Source organism: Populus alba, chromosome 8 (genome assembly GCF_005239225.2).
Source record: "Populus alba chromosome 8, ASM523922v2, whole genome shotgun sequence".
Classification (NCBI taxonomy): domain Eukaryota; kingdom Viridiplantae; phylum Streptophyta; class Magnoliopsida; order Malpighiales; family Salicaceae; genus Populus; species Populus alba.
The window spans coordinates 6,657,811-6,677,523 of NC_133291.1; the positions used below are offsets into that span (position 1 = coordinate 6,657,811).

A 19,713-nucleotide genomic window follows, 5' to 3' on the forward strand; every position below is an offset into this window, starting at 1 on the left:
AAAATCAAGCTAAAAAAATTAAAAATGGCTGAGCCATTTACTTCTACCAGCATAGCCACTATTATTGCTTCTCTAATCCTCCTCCTAGTTCCAATTTCTTATTCTTCTCCATTCATTACAGATGGATCGAGAGACTCTCCAATTCCACAATCAGATATTGATCTACTTGAATTTCCTTTAAATTTAGAGTACCTTGAGGCTGAGTTCTTTCTGTATGGATCGATGGGTCAAGGACTGGATAATTTTGCTCCAAATTTAACCATGGGAGGGCCGAAACCCTTGGGTGCTAAGAAGGCAAATCTTGACCCTTACACTAGAGATGTCATCAAGCAGTTTGCATGGCAAGAAGTGGGACACTTGAGGTTCGATATCTTTTCACATCTTTGGCATGGTATTTGATCCAAGTCCAATCACTCGAGTCTCTTTTATTTAAGACGTCTAATGTGACTGTATTCTCATGATGCAGAGCAATCAAGAATATTGTGCAGGGATTTCCAAGGCCATTGCTGGATTTGAGCACAAAATCATTTGCAAAAACCATGGATGCCGCTTTTGGGAAACGATTGTCTCCGCCTTTTGATCCTTATGCCTCTTCACTTCACTATCTTATCGCATCCTATGTCATCCCTTATGTTGGACTGACAGGATATGTTGGAGCAAACCCAAAACTCCAGGCCGCTGCTTCCAAGAGGGTGATGACACTGCCCTGAGTCCATAACTCAATATATAGATTCACTCTCTTAAACACCCCACCATAATGTTTTTAGGTTCATAATTGTTAAAGTTTACATGTTTTTGTTTGTGCATGTTCAGCTTGTTGCAGGCCTTTTGGCTGTGGAGTCTGGCCAAGATGCAGTCATCCGAGGATTGTTATATGAGCATGCCTTGATCAGGTTGCACCCATATGGGATAACTGTGGCAGAATTCACAAATCGCATTTCAAATCTGAGGAACAAGCTAGGGCAAGAAGGTATAAAAGATGAAGGCCTTGTAGTTCCCAAAAAGTTGGGTGCTGAGGGGCAAATTAGAGGCAATGTCCTTGCTGGAGATGAGTACTCCATTGGATATGCAAGGACCCCGGAGGAAATACTAAGAGTTGTGTATGGTAGCGGTAATGAAAGTACTCCTGGAGGTTTCTACCCAAAGGGGGCTGATGGTCGAATTGCTAAATCCCATCTGCAACATTCCTAAAGCTTACTAGCTGGCATAAATGCGAGTGGTTTTGTATTTTCAGTGTATTTCAATCAATGTCTGGACCTCAAGTTCTTGCTATCACCACTATAAAATTAGCTTTCGTTGAAAATATATGTGGATATTCTTCTTTGCTTTCTGTGCGTGGCTTTGCAATACCACAACAACAACAACAACAAAAAGGGGAAAGATAAAAATGAATCCGTTTCTCGTTTTATGCAAGCAAACAACATTATGACCTCACAAGGAACAAAAAGATGTATAAACAATTATGATGATGATGATGATGATGTGAACTATAACTATATTTAAGTGCAATTTCTCTGCGCCACCTAATGAATAACAACTGAATGCGATCAGAGACGGAGTGTAAAATACGAAGCAAAATTACATTAGGCAATGACCTATTAGTCCATGGATATGGATTTTACTAACGAGCACGCAAGATATCTCAAGTTCTATTATATGAGCAGCCCTCGATTATCGCCCTTGATGCCGCCACTATGTCCAGTGTGGTGTGGACTGAAGTTATATATCCTTCGGTAAAAATGATTGTAACCTATTGCAGCAAGCATCAGATATGTAACAAAGCTATAGCAGAACAAGTACTAAAGAGTTCTTGATCGCTTATCTGACAGTACCTGCTCTCATAAAAATGCAAGCAGCTGTCCTCTTTGCCTACTCCAGAGTGCAAGTGCAAAAGGTTGTCAACAGTTCATACTATATTCAAGTAACATTCAACGCAGCAGATAAACCCAGCCATCATGGGAATGCCATCTTTATTGTTAATTTCAAAGGAGTATCCCAGTTAAGTTATTTGAACCATAAGGTTGAAGGATAAAGCACATCCTCAGATGCTCTGCCATGGCCATGGGTGTGCGGCTGTGAGCCCAGCATCTTATGTTCTCTTAGCACATATATCCCACCAAGGAATTCACAAAATCTACCATCATCATCAACAACAACAAAAAACAAATTCAGAACAAAAAATTGTCAAAAAGGTGCTCGTACCACCACAGATAACAATGCCACAGCCGTCTTGATTGATATACTGCGTTCGCTCTCGTCTCTTATAGTTTCTCCATCCATCCTTCCACCTGCAGTAGCAAAACCAGTTTTTGGCTTGCTGACTCAAAGAAGCGTGCCTATTTTCCATCTCACCATTCATCAAAGGCTTACATTAAGATTTCGTGAACGCTATCATTTTATCAAAATTATTGGATGATAACAGCATGCACAACTCCAAGAGTCCAAATAAAACCAATCCTCATCTGAAATGCCACTCATTCTCCCCCCACAACGCTTGAACTTGAAAAATGAACCTTGTACAAAATACAAACCAAGAAGAACTGAATGGGCTCTAGCGGGAGATTGGATGCATGAAAGATGGAGGTCTTAAAGTTCCAGAAAGTTGGTGTTCAGGGTTGATTAGGAGGGAGGAGGTGTGACTTTTATGTAGCAGTGGCAACGAAAAAGTGTTCTGGTGGTTTCTCAAAGCGGGGATCTGTAATGAGATATCTGAAGATTGCTAACTAGTTACTGAAATAATAGTGAGTGGTTTAGTGTTTTCAATGTTCGGACTTCATTATCTTGCAATAAAATTAATACTTAAACGATGAGAAGATATTTGGTTTTCTGCTTTCCTTCAGTGTGTGCGTGCATGTGCCTTCGCAATAACATCTTTGAGAATGTATAAGACGAGAGAAGAAATTTTTTTGTGAAAAAAATAGTAGCATCATTGTCTCTTCAGGACCATAATAAACATACGAGTAGATGTGATAGTGTTGTCACTGTAAGTGTGATTTTTCTCTACACTTACAAATACCACCTAGTGAATAACCCATGAAGGTGACAATACAAAGAGCAAACCATGCAAAATTACATAAAGCAAAGGATGTCGATTCATAGATAGGGCACCATATTGATCGACTTTCCATCAATTTGAAAATCCAACTTATTAACCAGAATCCACGGGATCTCAATTCTAATATATGAAGAAGCCCTTGATTATTGACCCTGATGCTTCAACTGCATCTGAAGTATCTGCATTGACATGAATGATCCATCAGGTGTTGCAATCCATGGCAACAAGCATCAGTTCAATAACGATTATATTGCCAAACAAGTAGTACAAAATCTTTCATGGGTGCAATGACGAGTAAGGGAGCCCAACAAGGAGACCCACACATATTCAGTCAACGTGAGCCCCCATTGCATTTCATTGATTGCTGGACGGCATAGTTATCTGTCTATTTGAACTTTCCAGGAACATTCAAACTCAAGGAACTTGTCCATTAGCCAGAATATCATCCACAATGTGATTTGGCCCCAAATGACCCAATTTGTTAAACAAGCCACTGTCTAATGCATTCCACGTGGCATGATTGGGGCATATGCCTTCGTTCATCATCTTATCAAGATAGAAAATGGCTTCATCTACTCCAATCCAATTGCAGACCCCCCCAAAAGACTAGTGCATGTAAATATGTCTGGATAACCCTCTCCTCTGTTAATCTATCTACAAGCTGGACGGCAGTCTTTACCTCGCCTTGCTCACAGTATGCATAAATTACTGTGTTATATGTGATGGCATCAGGCTTGGTACCCCCAACCAGCATTTTCCCAACAAGCTGCAAAGCATCTTTTAGCATTCCAGCATGACAAAATCCAGACAAAATGGTATTGTAAGTCACTAAATTCAACTCGATCTCCATTTCTTCTGTCTCTCCAACTATCCGAAGAGCTTCTTGTATTCTGTTTGCATTGAAAAGACCATCCAAAAGTTTATTATATTTTGTGACATTAGGTGAACACCCATATTTCCCCATTTGATCGAGCACTTTCATTGCCCAATACAATTTTCCACTGCAACATAAACCTTTGATAAATGTATTGGGTGTAATTGTATTTGGAGGACAATTTCATTCGCCATATTCTCTATAAGATGATGAGCATGATTGAACATTAAATTCCTGCAGAGCACATCCACCATACAACAACATTAGGAAGGCAACCGTTTAAGGAATTTGAATTGGCTGTTGACTTGAAGTAATCTAAAGCTAATAGAATACTGGTTCTTTCTTTAACTTGTTTAAAACATCAGATTCCTTGTGAAAGTTTTTATCTTTTTGTTCATTGTGAAGTGGGCCTTTTGTATATAGTACAAAAGGGATCGAAGGTTTTTGCTTTTTTAACAATAAAGAACATCCTGCTTTCATATACATAGTAGAAACTTGTCTTAAAAAGAAGTTAACAAATCAAGAAGAAAAGTCAGATTATCGATTAAAATCAAGAAAATCTCAAAAACCCATTTAAAAAGTTGGACGAGAAAAGCATACCCGGACGAGGGAGCGGTTGTTATTAGCCCGAGAAGCATTTGCTGCTCTGCTTGTATCAAGTGATTCTTAAATTGCTGAAAGCGGCGTCGTTTAGTGAAATAAAACTGAAGAGGGACTGGAAGTCCTTTATAGTATTGGGAAATATTTGAAAATGTGGAATGTTTGAAGGATGTAAGTGAATATTGACAAAGTGAAATACACCCGGCTTTGATGATTTTAAAGAAACCACAAATCGAAGACAAAGAAGAAGAGTTTACTGAAGTAACAGTGCGAGGACAGGTTTGGACTCTCTCTCTCTCTTTTTATTATTTGAGTTTGTTTTATATATATTTCGATTCACAGATCTATCAATAATGATAAACTCTTTATTCATGTATGCTTAGTTTTAAATTCGTTCTGTTTTCAGCGAATTCTTCGGTTTCGATTTTCAACAAAGCTTAATGCTGTTACTTTGGTTTTATAAACAACCCAATTCGTTTTTTTTTTTTTTTATGTGATGTACAAAGTTCTTTCTGTAATTAAACTCGAGGGATCTCTTGATTATCTGAGGACCCTTTTTCTTTTTTAGTGAAGAATTCAGAATGTGTAATTAATGCTAATTCCAAAATCATGTGAGGTTCTTCTCATTATGGTTGCTTTTCTGTTTTCAGATTTATTAGATTATCTAAAGGTAGAAGCTATGGCGGGGCATAACGAGTCTGAGAAAAAGTCAAGCGAAGCTGTGAATGATTTGCAAACATTCAGAGCTGAAAATTTGCAAAGTAACATGAAAGTTATATATTACAGGTTTGTTTCAAAAATTAAGATTTATGGAGCCATTATCAAGAATTTTATGCTAAAGTTAGAAATTAGGTTTATGATTATTTGGGAGAATTCTGGCCAGGTGTATGATTTTCGTTTGATGTATTATATATGAATTACAGCAAAACCAGTTTATTCTGGTTCAAAGAACCAAGTAGAAAGTAGAGTTGATGTTTCCAAAAGAAAAATGCTTAATCGTAACAAAGTCATTAAGGAACATGATGGCATAACAACAGTTCAATAAGAATGAGGAAGGTGTGTTTCAGGATTAATTTGGGCAAGGTTTAACCGGTTATTTGGGACCCTGGTGAGATTTAGAGATTGAGAAATAGCTGAAAGTTGAAATCTTCGTGGGAAAATCACAGAGCAGTATGCAATTTATTACAAGATATAAACTGTGGTTTGGAGTCTGTTGTGTGTTTATGACAGCATCTAAGCCTTATCTTTTTCCTGTACAGCCGAACATTTTTGTCTATCATTGGTGGGGTAATTGCTGGAATCTTGGGATTCACTGGCTTGACTGGATTCGTCTTATATTTTCTTGTGATGGCTATCACTTCAGTTGCGCTCATAGCTAAGGCAAAGTTTTCCATCCATACATACTTTGACTCCTGGAACCGAGTTGTATTTGATGGCTTTTTGGGTGGGCTTATGGTATGTTTCTCTGGTATTTATCAATACATTTTTCTTTCCTATCATTTCTGATTTCACTTTACCCAAGATTCTACTCTTTCATAGCATTCCTTTTCTCTTGCTTGCAACTAGTACACTTTGAGAAGTAGATTTCTGCTTTACTTTGTTTACCCTCATTCATATATGAGATAAGAGGTGGATTGACAGTGTTTTTATGTTTTATGCAGTCGTTCGTGTTGTTCTGGACGTATCCTTTGCGTTAATTTAAGATATCTTTCAGTTAATATACTTGAAAACTATAATTGCAATAGTAAGCTGTGTTAGTCATCCTATCAAGTCAAGGATTATATGATTTTTCCTCAACATAAGCATTATCAGGGGCTTTTCGTTTCCCCTGGGCTAATTGATTAAGGACCTGTTTCTCCTTGTTGTTTTGTGTTGTTATGCTGCTTTGGCTGCTGTGCTGTCATACTTAACTGTTTGGCTACGCTGCAAAACAAAACATATCAAAGTAATTGTTATGGAAGTGCCATGGTGTTACGTGAATAAACTTGTGCTCTTTGAATTCTAATAACTATAAAGACGTTGAATTATTTCAAGACTTTCAGTAGCTAAATTAGCTAATAAAAATTTAATTTATATTTTGATATTAAACAGTTCTACTAAACTGGTGTAATTTTTTTTGTGCTTGTAAAACCTAAAAGCTCCATTGAAAAACTTGTGCACAATTTCATGTCATGAATAGTATATAACAAGGTAGGGTGTTCAAAATTATTTATATGTGCATAAAAAATAAATACAAGTTACTTTGGATGATCATTATAATATTTATTTGTGTGGATGCATTATCGAGAATGTGAAAGAATGGTGTTGAAAATATTGCAATAAATGTGAAGGTAAAATATGCACTATTGGTAATTTTGTGATCCTGAAAAAAAAATTGAAGTTATTTTTTTCTTTTTCAAAAACAAATAAATTTCATTTTATCTTAAAAGCATGCCCCCGTCTGTCTTATAAATGGAGTCACCTCACTCTCTATAAAGTTAAATTCCTTACTGAACACGTAGATGGTACTCGGGGGTTAAGTAGGCTGGCTTGCTTTGGTTGATGATATTGGACTGTATGTGGGTTGCATGCGGGCAGAAGAGGGTGTGTGTGTGTGTGTGTGTGTGTGTAGACTCCGGACTTGCTTTGGTTGACTGTATGTGGGTTGCATGCGGGCGGAGGAGGGTATATATATATATATATATATCCTTTTTGTTAAATAACTGGTCAAATTCTTCTATTTGTTGATTTCAGTGGCAGAACTAGGGTGCTTCTAGGCACTGATACCAGAAAGCATATGGTTTCAAAGAATCAGGCATAAAAAGATTTGCTTTATCTGCTTTTTACCATGGTGTTTTTCTTGACATGAGTAGATTTGCTTATGACATCGTACATATATTCTGATGAAGAGACAAGGTAGCTGCTCTGTCTTGAACGGAAAGGAAGCTCCACTGCTGCTGCTGCACATTTACACCACCTTTGAGCTCAAATATGGCTTTAATGCGTTGTATCCAGTACAAACAATCACAAATATTATTTGTTTGGTGCTGTCTTTGTTTCAATTGTGTTTTGGTTCTACAAAACCCTTAGTTTAGGCTTGACTACACTTGGGAAACCTTTGCTCATTCAATTTTGTTTGAATACTGCTCTATCTTTGCTGGTTGGATCCAATGACAACAATCTTCTATCTTAGTATGCATTTTAAGCTCGCAGTGTTACTCTTTTTTATTCTTATGAGAAAACTCGCTGGGAAGTGTGCTTTGCTTTTCGTGGATGGGAAATGCCGTAATAGTAGAACTCGAGGCTATGTTTATATGAAAATCAAACAATTCGTGAGATAAATGGGGTCCTAAGCTCAATCCGTGCGGACAGTGAGAGCGTGCAATATATAAAAGAGTTCCGCAGAAGTTTCGTTCATCTCATTTGACAATCTCTCACTTCCACGGGTACCCCATGCTGACTACAGCTGAATAAAGCTTTCGGAATTAGAAGAGGCAAAAATATTTAAAAATAAAATAAAATTGACAAACAGTAAAATACGTTTAACTCACCAGAAGGGACATGTATAAAAACAAAAACAAGTTTATTGAAGACGAAAATAAACAATGTTAGCGGAACAAGTTTAAAATATACACATCTCTATCCAGCTTAGTTAGTAAAACACATCCTGTTGTTTCAAGCAACCTTAAAATGAGCATCAAGATCCATTAAACCATAGTGTCTTGCTGATATCTAGCTCAAATATCATAATCCCACATGCTAATGTAGCGAGATGTCATTCATCCAGCTAAATTGGCGAGCGTTAAGCCAGTAAAAGTTCAGTGCAATAGAGAATTGCTTTAATCGGTGAATTTTACATTGCTGCAGTAATTGCTTTACTATTGCTGTGAAAAAATTAATTAAAACATGACAAAAATAACACCTCTGTTGAAGGTCATGTCTTTCACGACCTTCCTATACAATAAAGTAACGAGACCTAAGACCCACTGATATTGATCCTTCCATCGTTTCTCCCCGGTGACAAATTGAAATGAATCCATTTCATCGTTCATTTTCTTTCAGAGGCAAAATCTAGTTGTGGAACTATATTCTTCCCATATGCTCATGGAAAACAGATAGCAATCTTGCAGTTTCCTCTCAAATCTGTAAATTCAAAGAGTATCAGCCACTTGTACATTCAGATGACAAGCTGCACAATAAATTACAATTGTTCTATAGCTGCAATAATATTCAAGTAGTATTCCATGGGAGGCACACAAGCAGCAGCCAATGGATGTGTATTTCCACCATTTTAGCAGCCAATGGACATCAAAAACTCTCATTTATCTTTTGCTGGAAGTGCTCTTCAGTGCTGGAAAGCACAAGAATCATATTCACTTGTGTCAAAGCAGCAACTCGATACTCGTCAAGAATTTATAAAAGTAACACTTACCAGCATCTGAGGGACCTTTAAGAATACAAATGACAGTGAATATAGAACAATTGAAACTGCAACTGCTGTGATTATGTTGTTTGTCAGGCGCTTATCGTCTTTACTGGGTACAAATGCTGTTTTCAACGTATTTGTCAGATCAAAGAGCCTGTAAGAAACCTACAAGCAAAAAATTTGACAGTTCTTGAGTGCTTGAATTATACCAATTATCTTTTGAGATTTTAAAATAGTAAGATCGATGCTTACCGCGACATATATGGAGGTAGTAAGCATAAAGTTCAACATTGGGTAGTCTGGAATTAGAGAAAGTAACAATTTTGGTTGGCCATCTGGAATTCCTGATCTGCAAGTTTATAAAAACCAATATGAGGAAACCAATGTGAGCATCCACAAAATCACCAGCATAACAATATCATACCTTAACCAGATATGGATCTGAGAAATGTAGGTCTCCAGTGTGATTTTCCCCAGCCATCTAGTAAACAAAGTAATAAAATCACTAAAAGTTCTACAACAATAGATCCAGCCTCACAGGAAAAGGAGTTCCCTAAGATTTCCTCCTATCAGTGCCTCCAGCAAATGATTTAACTTCAATTTAAGGAAGGAGGAGAAAATCAGCAAATACATGAATCAACTTAAAGGTCACTTACGCAAAAAGGGTCAAGCTGTAGCAGCGGAAGTGCTGGGTGACATTTCTCAAACAAATGTACACACTGATCAACCAGAAAACAATAATAATAATAAGCAAAATTTCTGAAAAGTTATTACAAGCACATTTAAGGGGGCAATGCGTACGTTATGGGAATCCACGAGGTATAAGGATGGTATTTGTTGTAAGTAACCTTCTCCAGCTTGTATATGTACTCGTACCACATATATCCCACCTAGAAAATTCACAAAATCTGTTATTGACATCATCACCACAGCCATCATAACCAACAGCAACAACAGTCAACAAGGCTATAATACCGCCAGAGATATTGTTGCAACAGCTGTTTTAATTGATATTCTGCGCTTCGCTTCTGTCTCCTCTAGTTTCTCCATCCATCCTTCCACCTAAAATAACAAACACTAGTTATTTGGCCACCGACTCAAAGACTCCCAAATCCATTTCCACCAAAACATTAAGGAACCACAGGCACATAAAAAAGTTTCACGAATAATGTGGTGTCTTCCGAACTTACCATTGGATGATAGTAGGCATATATCATTCCAACTATCCAGATATAACGATCAAGTCCAGAACGGAAATGCCACTCGTGCAAGCGGGGCAAATCTGGTTTCGCAGGATCAGTATAACCTGCATTACTTTGAGGCATTAGGATCCCCAACACCCGCCCAATGCTTTAACAATAGAAATGAACATTTGGCAGGATACCAACCAAAAAGGAAAGTAAATGGGCTCCAAACCACTTCAAATACTCCAGGAGTTTCCCACATCAGAATGACTACAAGGAAGCAAGCAATAATTTTTGCAGCCATGACTGATCCAATCTCATTGTACTTGTTGAAAATACCAAGTGCCGCATAAACCATAAGAGTGAAAAGAGTGTGCATTGGGCAAATATAGTATAGCATGTAACTATTGTTCAGTACAACACAGCAGACTAGCACCAGGAAATTAAGCCGCCACATCATCTGCTCAGAAAAACAACAAAGGAAACTTAGAACTGGAAGAACATTAATATGAAGAGAGCTAGGGTGAACTATGTTTAAACTTTGGGGTGAAAAGATACCTGTGCAAATCTAGCAAGACTGAAATCTTTGCGAACATAATAATACGAGAAGTTGCCGAATCCAGTCATCCACACATATGAAGCAATAAAAACACGGATTGCATTGTAAAATTCGGTCGCAGCAAAGTAATGGTACATTAAAAATAATACCTGCAAGGCACCAGAAAAATGGGTAAGACCATACATTATGGCATGCACAGAAAGCACATATGAATAAACCCAGCCAACATATAAAAGAAACATCTCAGAACTTCAACATACATTGGTGTTAAAAAAACACATGACATGTAAAAGAAGGAAAGATGATCTCTAAATGGTTGAAGAATGCTTCAACAGATGACTTTGCCAATACTGTTCAACAATTTAAGTCAGGCATAGGATGTCAAAGCCAAATAACCACGAATATTTACAGAGTATCGGTTGCCAAATCTAGTACACATTAAGAAAACTCAATGAACAGTTTGAAAACGTATAGTCATGCTGCCTGAAAGAATGCCAAACCTGCATCCAGCCTTTCCACTCCTCAGTTTGATGCCTATTCAAATAAAGTATAGGTTTCCCAGAGAATGGTGACTTGTCATGATGTATCTTGAAAGAAGTTATTGCCGAAACTATGATGAGGAGGAAGTAGAGAAACAAGAAAAGATCTCGATTGTAACTCTGCAGAGACAGATATTAGCAAAGTTAAAACATAATCACTAGCAGTAAAATAAAAATAACAAATTTTACAAATTTTAATCCTGATAAGCACATAACCCATCTACAAGGTGAGTCAGCTGTTTGATGTTTTCATGTTGCAACTATGAATTTTTGTAAATAATAGCATAGTGTTGCTATTGGTGACCACATGCTTTGCTGAAAACTTACAGACCCCGAAATAAAGATTGCATGACACAAAGGAGTGGCACCTTCTTAGATGAGCCAAGAATATCAGTGCGGTCGCATATGTAAAAATACACCATAAAGAAACCAAATTCCGATCTGCAAAGAAGAAAGAACTTGTATTTAAATTTGCTAAGATCCGAGAAACTAAATGTTTCTCCTTAATCTAGATCCAAGAAACAAATTACTTACATAGCTCTAAGCGTCAAGCGATTGTCAATCAAGAACTGCTCTTCCATTGTAAAGAACCTGAATATAGTAAAAAAAAAAAAAAAAAACACGAGCAGTAATTAAATTTAAGCATGAAAAACGAAAAAAAAAAAAAAAAAAAGTTCAACAACAACTGAGAACTTTCAAAAAGGCAATACCTGAAAATAGGAAATGTGGAAGTTGAACTCCTAGTTTTGGGAGAAGCAGACTGAACTCCTCCCTCTAGTAAAACAGCTCTATCATCTTCTTTAACCGCTTCGTTCCCCAATTCAACCAATCCAACATCAGAATGCCTACTAGCAAACCAACACCCCAAATTAAGAAAAAATTAACTTAACTTGAATTAAACTTTCATGGCAACAACCGTTAACTTACGCTTTGGCTAAGGTGTTGTTTTTTTTGTACTCCAAATACTCGGTGTAGATCCAAGCAGCAAATACAGTTACGATTCCAAGAAAGAAAGAAAACTGCACCAAAATTTAACAAACATCGTTCCTAGTAATTATACAATCAAAATTAACTGCTAAATCAAGCATAGCACCAAGATCCAGATAAAAATGAGCTCAGAGAACCACTCGCCTGGCCGGGAGTAACAGGAGATAACATCTGCATTTTTTGGATTCTGGGTTAAGTAAGTTCAATTCAAGCACGACTGAGATTAGCCAAATGAATGATATGCATGTTAATGTGATGCCAGATCTGGTAGTTTACGTATTAAACGGAACCCTGAATTTGCTCCAAAATCTAGCTCTGCCTCTCCCTCTGTGTTGTTGTAATTGGTTTGAAAATGGGAGAGACGGTAAAAGGAAGCGTGTAGGGAGACGAAGCAACCGCGGTTAGTTGAGAGAGATGTGTTTTTTATGAAACCGCCGTGTAGGCTACCTTACTATTTTTAACCTGGGAACACCTTTTGCGATTCCGTGTGAATTTAAAAATATTTTTTAATTTTATTTTTAATATTAATATGTTAAAATAATTTATAAATATAATTTAAAAAAAAATTATTTAAAAAAAAAAAAACAGGTTAAATCACAGCCGATACAAGCACTTCTTTGTGGTCTGATCTTGACCCAAGGGTGTGGATTTTTTGGGAATAGATGTAAAGAATGCCGTGTTGTTTATTAGTTGATAATAATATATATGAGTAATTAATATGTTGATTAGATTTGCAGGCTTACTGGCATTGACGCGTCAACGGCATTGATCCACCAATTCCTTCTTCTTCTTCTTTTCCCTCATCAGCATTGCAAACATTTCTTATACCAATATCATTTTTTTTTAATTGAAGTTTTATTTGATGGGTTGTGTTTGATATTGTAGTGTAATATATTTTTTAAAAAAATATATATTATATCTTTTTATTTTTAACATTAAAACTATTGAAAAATATATATAAAAAACATCAATTTAATATTTTTTTTAATAAATTATACTTTTAAAACAAAACTACAGCACTCCTCGACACTAAATATTGAACTGTGAAAAATAGTTTGAAAATCTTAAACGATTAGAATATCGTAATACTGAAGTGAACTGGACAGTGAAGTTTCTTGAGTAAAAAACAATGGTTAACAGCCCAGATATTGACTAACTAGAATAATATGCTGGCATTGGACGGCAAAAAATGGATTGGTATGCAGATTCAAACTCTTTTTCTTTGTTGGAATATATCTAATTTGACTCCAGCAAACCATGTACTCACTTCCCTATTTTGGATACTGCCCCATGTACTGTCGTTTATCCTGCAATTATCTTGATTAATATTTTGTGCGCAGTAAAATGGATGGTACCAATTTTAGTTATTTCTTCTGAAAAAGAAAATCTTATGCGTTAAACCATACCACTGAATTTCAAACTTTGGATTAAAAATCTTCAGAAATATTTTTTTGTCGGAATTAGCGTTGCTGAAATTTACTCGGCATGGACTCGAGTCCCTGACCTGCGACCCCTCGGTGAGTGCTAGCATAGCATATGGTGTAGCAGATCGGATCGGTCACTAACAAAATTTAATGTGCTGTCGGCGGATTTGGAAAGCGTGTGGATGTCGGTGACATTGTCATTTCAAGCTTTTTAAAAAATAATAATAATAAATGAAGACCGGGTTGACTCGAGTTTATTTCACAGCCCACAGCCAAGGTTTTAAGCCTAATCAGCCCAAACCAAATCTCGTAGCTATGCTCGTGGGCCCGTGGCAGAGATTTAGCTAGGCCTTTCAAGTTTAGGCTCTTCCTCCTTTTGCTTCCCGTTATGCAGTGAGCTCTTTGAAACAAGTTATTGGATTGTTGTTCAGAGAAGTGTACGTTAATTTCCTGGTTGTTTAATGTTACTTGAGATTGTACCTATTTAAAATATTTTTATTTAAAAATATATTAAGATAATATTTTTTAAAAAAAAATTATTTTTTATATTAATGTATTAAAACAATTTAAAAATACTAAAAAATATTAATTAAAAAAAAACTAATTTAAATTTTTTAAAAAATACAAGTTGGACTGCTTTCCAAACAGTCCGTTAAACTCTGTAGTCAACATCAGTAGAAATTTAATAATTTCTATCTATTAACTATTATAATAACCGGTCAAAGCTCTCAGAATGAAAAATTATTATATTGACTATCAACCAGGTTAATTCTTCAGGAAATATTCAGACAGCTTGAAATAATGGACTTGGCTTCCAGTATTCCAAGACAATTAAATTCATAAGATTAAACAGCAGGAGAAGATAACACGGAAATAACTCGTCCCCACGTCAGCAATTATTTGTACGTTTAAAATTTTAATATCTCTACTTTTGGATAGTAAGTTATGCATTTTATTAATGATTAGAATATAATTAAATTAACTCATCCCCGCATCAGCAATTCATAAGTTTTACCCGGTTAAAATATATTTTTAAAATTAATAATTAAAATATAATTAATATAAAAATTATATTTTTAGACCTTAAAAAATAAAATAAAAACTTAATTAAGTTGCTTTTTAAAATTATCATAAATAAATATATAAATATTATTCAGAAAACAACTTGATATTTTATTAATTTATATAATTTTTTTTAATTTTCTTATATATAATAAGTTATCACTTTTTATTTTTAAAAGATAGAATTATTATATGCTAAACAAAAAAATTTCAAAAATATAAAATATAAGTTGAAACTCTAGACATAGCAATTCTCTTTAAATAAAGATCTATAAGTTTTCTCATATATAATTCGTGTGGATCATCTGATAATTGAACAGCCTGTAGTTTGGAATAACTTAGTCTTTAAAAATTATTCAAAACAGAAAAAAACTAGATATTTGTATAATAAATCTATAAACAATTATAAAATTGTTTAATAAAATTCTAGAAATCTGATAATTTTATTTTATAATTTATGTTGTATATGATATTTAAGAATTCTAACTCTTAACTTGTTATCTCTTCTAGCACTATTCTACTTTCACCGTCATTTCCGTAGCCTGAGAATCTTAAAGTGGTGATTTCTTGAATTTGCTCACTGTATCTTTCTGGTTGTAATCGAATAGTACCCCCCCCTTTTTTTTTCCCCTTTCAAAGGAAAGCCCACTGGTTCAAACCGGAAAAAAGAAAAGGAGAAAGGAATTAAAGTAAAATGTTAAAATTAGGACGAGAGAGTGAAACGGAAACAGGGCAATTAAGGTTTTTTTAAAAAAAAAAATTGAAAAAACTTTATTTTTTTTAAATTAATATTTTTAAATATTTTTAAATTATTTTAATACATTAATATTAAAAATATTTTTAAAAAATAATCATAACCATATTATCAAACAACCTAACTAATCAGACCTTGATGGATCCTTCACCGTGAAAAAGATTCGTATAATTTTTTAGCCTAAATAAGATGAAAGCACATAGTTGTTGTCGTCAGTGATTTTCTTACACTACCATTTAAGTTGTAAGTAAAAAACAATTACTGTAAATATATCAATTGAAACATGAATGACATATCTCAGACTCATTTAACATTGACACTGTATGTGTGTATATATAGTCTTAAAAACATCCACATTGAACACGTGTATATAGTAGCGGATGGTGATTGTTCATTTTTCACGTCTCATTTGTTTCCGAAACATTCTTCTTTATCAAGGCTATGTTGGTAAATGTGATAGATATTATATTTTAATATATATTTTTTTAAAAATATATTAAAATAATATTTTTTTTATTTTTTAAAATTTATTTTTAATATCAATATATCAAAATAATCTAAAAATATTTTAAAAAAATTATTTAAATAAAAAAATATTTAATTTTCAAACAAGCAAGCGTTTTGGCCACACCAACCGCATCCTAAGAATAGATTACCATCTCACATTAATCTTTCAAAATTCATGGCCTCTTTTTAACATGCTAAAATAAATACCCCACCAATAATTCATAAATATCCCACCCCCGATCTGGCACTACTTGCAGGAAAATTCCAACACCCACTTGCAATAAAAGGTAGGAAATCCCCGGTACAGAGATACGCGTCCCGTGTGGTATCCATCAGTTTTCAGGTGACCGGACTTCGGATTCCCCATGCCATCATCGTCTATTTTTCGGTGGCTGGAATTTGATTTCTCATATTTCACAACAAGGTTGAGTCTAGAGAGCTTCAGGTGGTTGGATTTCTCTATTGATGATGTGTGGTGGACCTTTGTTACGGTGCTGGAGTCCGTGGCTTTAGCTGCTATGCTTTGCTACTTCTTTGTATTCTGTGGCTGTACTCTCTGATGAAGATCAGTTGTCCAGCCTGATCGATATCTCTGAATTATTTTCTTGTACATATACATGACTGGTAAGTTAGCGAGGAACTTGGAAAAAATTTAGTGTTTGATTATAGAGTTGCTGCACACATTTTTCTAACCCTTATCTTCACATAGTTGCTAGTTAATTTGTTACAGTGGGCTACAATTAGTTCCTTTTTGCGTATTCTTTTCTGGTCTGATGGTCATCTGGCGTGGCGTGTTGATGGCTTGATGCAGTTTGATTATCTTCCGCACATCAACTGATCGCCATGTGTTACTGTTGACAACCCCCCCTAATTGGATCCATATTGGTAAAGGAATTGATGATAACTGGTAAGTCCTAATTTGTGTTTTAGGAATGTCAAAGAATCATCTCAATTAAAAAATTTAAGTTGTTTAGATGAGGTTTCAGGATATGATTTATATTATTTTCTAACACGCCCGCTCAAATAAAAGTTCTTTGAACTTGAAACTTGAACAAACCCACATTACCTTGTGTTTAATTTTTTTTTTATCAAATAAATGAGGATGGTGAAATTCGAATTCGTAACCGCTTGGTTATCAAGGATCTGATATCATGTCAAAGAATTATCTCAATCCAAAAATTTAAGTTGTTTAGATAAAATTACAGCATATGATTTATATTATTTTCTAAGAAGACATACGAATATTAAATCTTGCCTCACCTTATTCTTACAAGAACGACGACAATCTGGGTGCTCCATGCGAGAGGATGAAGTTTGGACTCGTCTTAATTCTTGGCACGATGGCTCAAACTCAGGTGAATTTTGGCGCCTGTGACGAGGGAAAATTACTGTCCAAAGCAGTTCATGTGGGCTAAAATTACTTGATTGGTTGCTGCGATATATCTCAGCAATCAGTATCGCTGTAATGGCTGCTAAATTAGGTTCTTGTTCCATGATTGATTTTGGCTCGCATGGACAGGTTCATGGAATATTTTTTCGGACGATGAAAGGCTCTAGTGCCCTGTAATTTAACTTTCTGTATTAGAACAGTCTCTGTTATGGTTTTGTAACAAGCAATTAGGAGTTTGGCAGGGTAGACAATTGCCGACAGCCACCATTCAATAAGTCAATGAGCAAGTATTTACCACCGTGGAGCGTTGACTTAATTTACGGGGAGGGTAAAAGAATGAAACATTTATTATTCGTGTTGGAATTGAAATTGAGCAGTGAACTCCTTCAAGATTCAAATATCAGAGATCAATTAAGACTTTCACTGATCATATCACGTCTCCAGCTGGAGGGAATGGGCAGCTATCCATGTTTTGTCATTATTCAACATTGGAAAGATAGAGCACAGATGGGTGTCCTTCCCTGTTTGTTATTGTTTTTTTTTAAATTTAATTTTTTATATTTTTAAATTATTTTAATGTATTGATATTTAAAATTAATTTTTTAAAAAATAAAAAAATATTATTTTAATATATTTTTAAATTAAAAAAAAATACTTTAAAAACTAATCATTATATCACATGATACTCCTTGCACGCCAGTGAAATGGCCCCTTACTCGAAAGCCTTGGAAGGTTGATACAAGTTGGATGCCGTCTATTCCCAAAACTGTCATTACAGTGGCCAGTGACGTTTCAAGCTTGTTTTTCTTTTTCTTTTTCTTTTTTTATGAGTTTCAGGCTTATTTCCCAAATAATTAAATGGACGTCGCAAAGATATCTCCATGTCAATTTATTATTATAAAAAAAAACGGGGGGGCGAAGAGGTTCTACTGTATTGTTATTATAATATAAACCGTTTGGGAAAAACATTTTGTAAATCCACAGTATTTTTCCTGCATACCTATATAATAACGGGAAAAATACTGTGCAAGTCTACAGTGTTTTCCCAATTTTTCGTATTTTATTGTGGATGTTACTGATTATTTTTTAAAGATTTGCTGTAATTTAAAATGAAAAAAATATTTAACCCGGTTAAGTTTATGTTTCAGGTAAAGAGTTTTTATTTTTAAGGTTGAATATAATTTTTTTAAAAAAATATTGAACACAATTGAGTTTATATTCTAGTATTCTGGGTTCACCCCACATGTTTTGTTGTAGATAACATTGTTTGCTTTGTGTTTTTTTAAAAAAAATTTGCTGTAAATTTAAATATTGAAACCAGTTGAGTTTATGGTCCGAGTTGCAGTATTTTTTAAAGGTTAAATAAAAATTTAAGGACAAAAAAATATTAAACCCGATTAATGTTTTGACCGGGTCGTGATTTTTTTGGAAAGGTTGAATAAAAAATTAAGAATAAAAAAATATTAAACCCAATTGAGTTTATAGTCCGGGTTGTGGTTTTTTTTTTTAAAGGTTGAATATAAATTTAAGGAAAAAAAATATTGAACCTAATTGAATTCATAATCCATGTCACAGGTTTAACGAATTAAGCCACAACAACCGGGTAATTATTTTTTACTCATATTGTTGTTTTTACTGTTATCTTTGTTTATATATCTTTTTTAAAATAATTTTTAAATTTAAGTTTCAATTAACATCCCTCGTATGTAGTTTTTTTTACTTATTTAGCCTTTTTTTAATAAAGATTGCATGTTTGATGGTGTTGTGATTTTTATTTTTTAAGATGTTGAATATAAATTTAAAGGGAAAAAAATGATTGAATCTGGTTGAATTAATAGTTCAGGTCACGAGTTTGAGTTTTTTTAAATGCCAAATATAATTTTTTTAAAAAAATATATTAAACATTGTTGAGTTTATGGTCCAGATCACGGGTTTACTGGGCATGGGCCATAACAAAATAGACCAAGCAAGTTGACGTGGCTTATTGGGCTTGGTAACACCTAGCCTTTTCAAAAAAAAAAATATATTTAAAAAAAAATTAATGCTTCTTTTATATGTATTTTTAAAATATTTTTCATTTATATTTAGATTAATATCCATTTACTTTTGTTATGATGTTTAGAGAGTCTTTTCAAGATGATGATTATTGTTTAATTATGCATTTAGTTTTTTAAAAGGTTTTTCTTATTCATTTATATTTTTTAAAATATTTTGTATAGATGAATTTTATTTTTTTGAAATAAGAAGGTAAATTATTTTTAAATAATATTTTTAATATGTACAGCCTTGCATGCTATTATTATTTTTTTTTATTTTATTCAATTAATTATCTCTTGATTGAATAAAAAATTTATTTTAATTAACAAATTTAGA

General features: G+C 34.3%; 3 protein-coding genes and 1 long non-coding RNA gene across 5 annotated transcripts; 3 read left to right on the forward strand and 1 right to left on the reverse strand.

The window, feature by feature from the left end:
• Positions 1-4: 4 nt before the first annotated feature.
• On the forward strand, positions 5-1,293 carry LOC118062433 (desiccation-related protein PCC13-62). The gene is made up of 3 exons (XM_035076176.2): positions 5-362; positions 467-692; positions 814-1,293. Exons 1-3 carry the CDS (start codon positions 25-27, stop codon positions 1,189-1,191), a joined length of 942 nt encoding a protein of 313 aa, XP_034932067.1. The 5' UTR covers positions 5-24; the 3' UTR covers positions 1,192-1,293.
• Positions 1,294-3,651: 2,358 nt separating this feature from the next.
• Positions 3,652-7,707, forward strand: LOC118062435 (uncharacterized). The gene is made up of 5 exons (XM_035076180.2): positions 3,652-4,808; positions 5,180-5,315; positions 5,789-5,984; positions 6,191-6,210; positions 7,382-7,707. Exons 2-5 carry the CDS (start codon positions 5,209-5,211, stop codon positions 7,410-7,412), a joined length of 354 nt encoding a protein of 117 aa, XP_034932071.1. The 5' UTR covers positions 3,652-4,808; positions 5,180-5,208; the 3' UTR covers positions 7,413-7,707.
• Positions 7,708-8,310: 603 nt separating this feature from the next.
• LOC118062434 (protein REDUCED WALL ACETYLATION 2) lies at positions 8,311-12,664 on the reverse strand. 2 transcript variants are annotated; one of them, XM_035076179.2, is made up of 16 exons: positions 12,348-12,664; positions 12,144-12,235; positions 11,927-12,061; positions 11,751-11,807; positions 11,585-11,657; positions 11,178-11,336; positions 10,677-10,826; positions 10,323-10,578; positions 10,125-10,240; positions 9,910-9,996; positions 9,736-9,824; positions 9,591-9,653; positions 9,359-9,415; positions 9,187-9,283; positions 8,941-9,099; positions 8,311-8,651 (listed from the first exon to the last, which is right to left on the reverse strand). In XM_035076179.2, the coding sequence occupies exons 1-16, from the start codon at positions 12,378-12,380 to the stop codon at positions 8,646-8,648; spliced, it is 1,629 nt and encodes a 542-aa protein (XP_034932070.1). In that variant the 5' UTR covers positions 12,381-12,664; the 3' UTR covers positions 8,311-8,645. The 2 variants fall into 2 exon arrangements, with proteins under 2 accessions (XP_034932070.1, XP_034932069.1); XM_035076178.2 differs by having other exon boundaries at positions 11,927-12,064; positions 12,348-12,663.
• A 3,400-nt stretch (positions 12,665-16,064) lies between these two features.
• LOC118062436 (uncharacterized) lies at positions 16,065-17,763 on the forward strand. The gene is made up of 2 exons (XR_012170482.1): positions 16,065-16,857; positions 17,225-17,763. It is a non-coding gene; the product is annotated as an uncharacterized lncRNA (long non-coding RNA).
• The last annotated feature ends 1,950 nt before the right edge of the window (positions 17,764-19,713 follow it).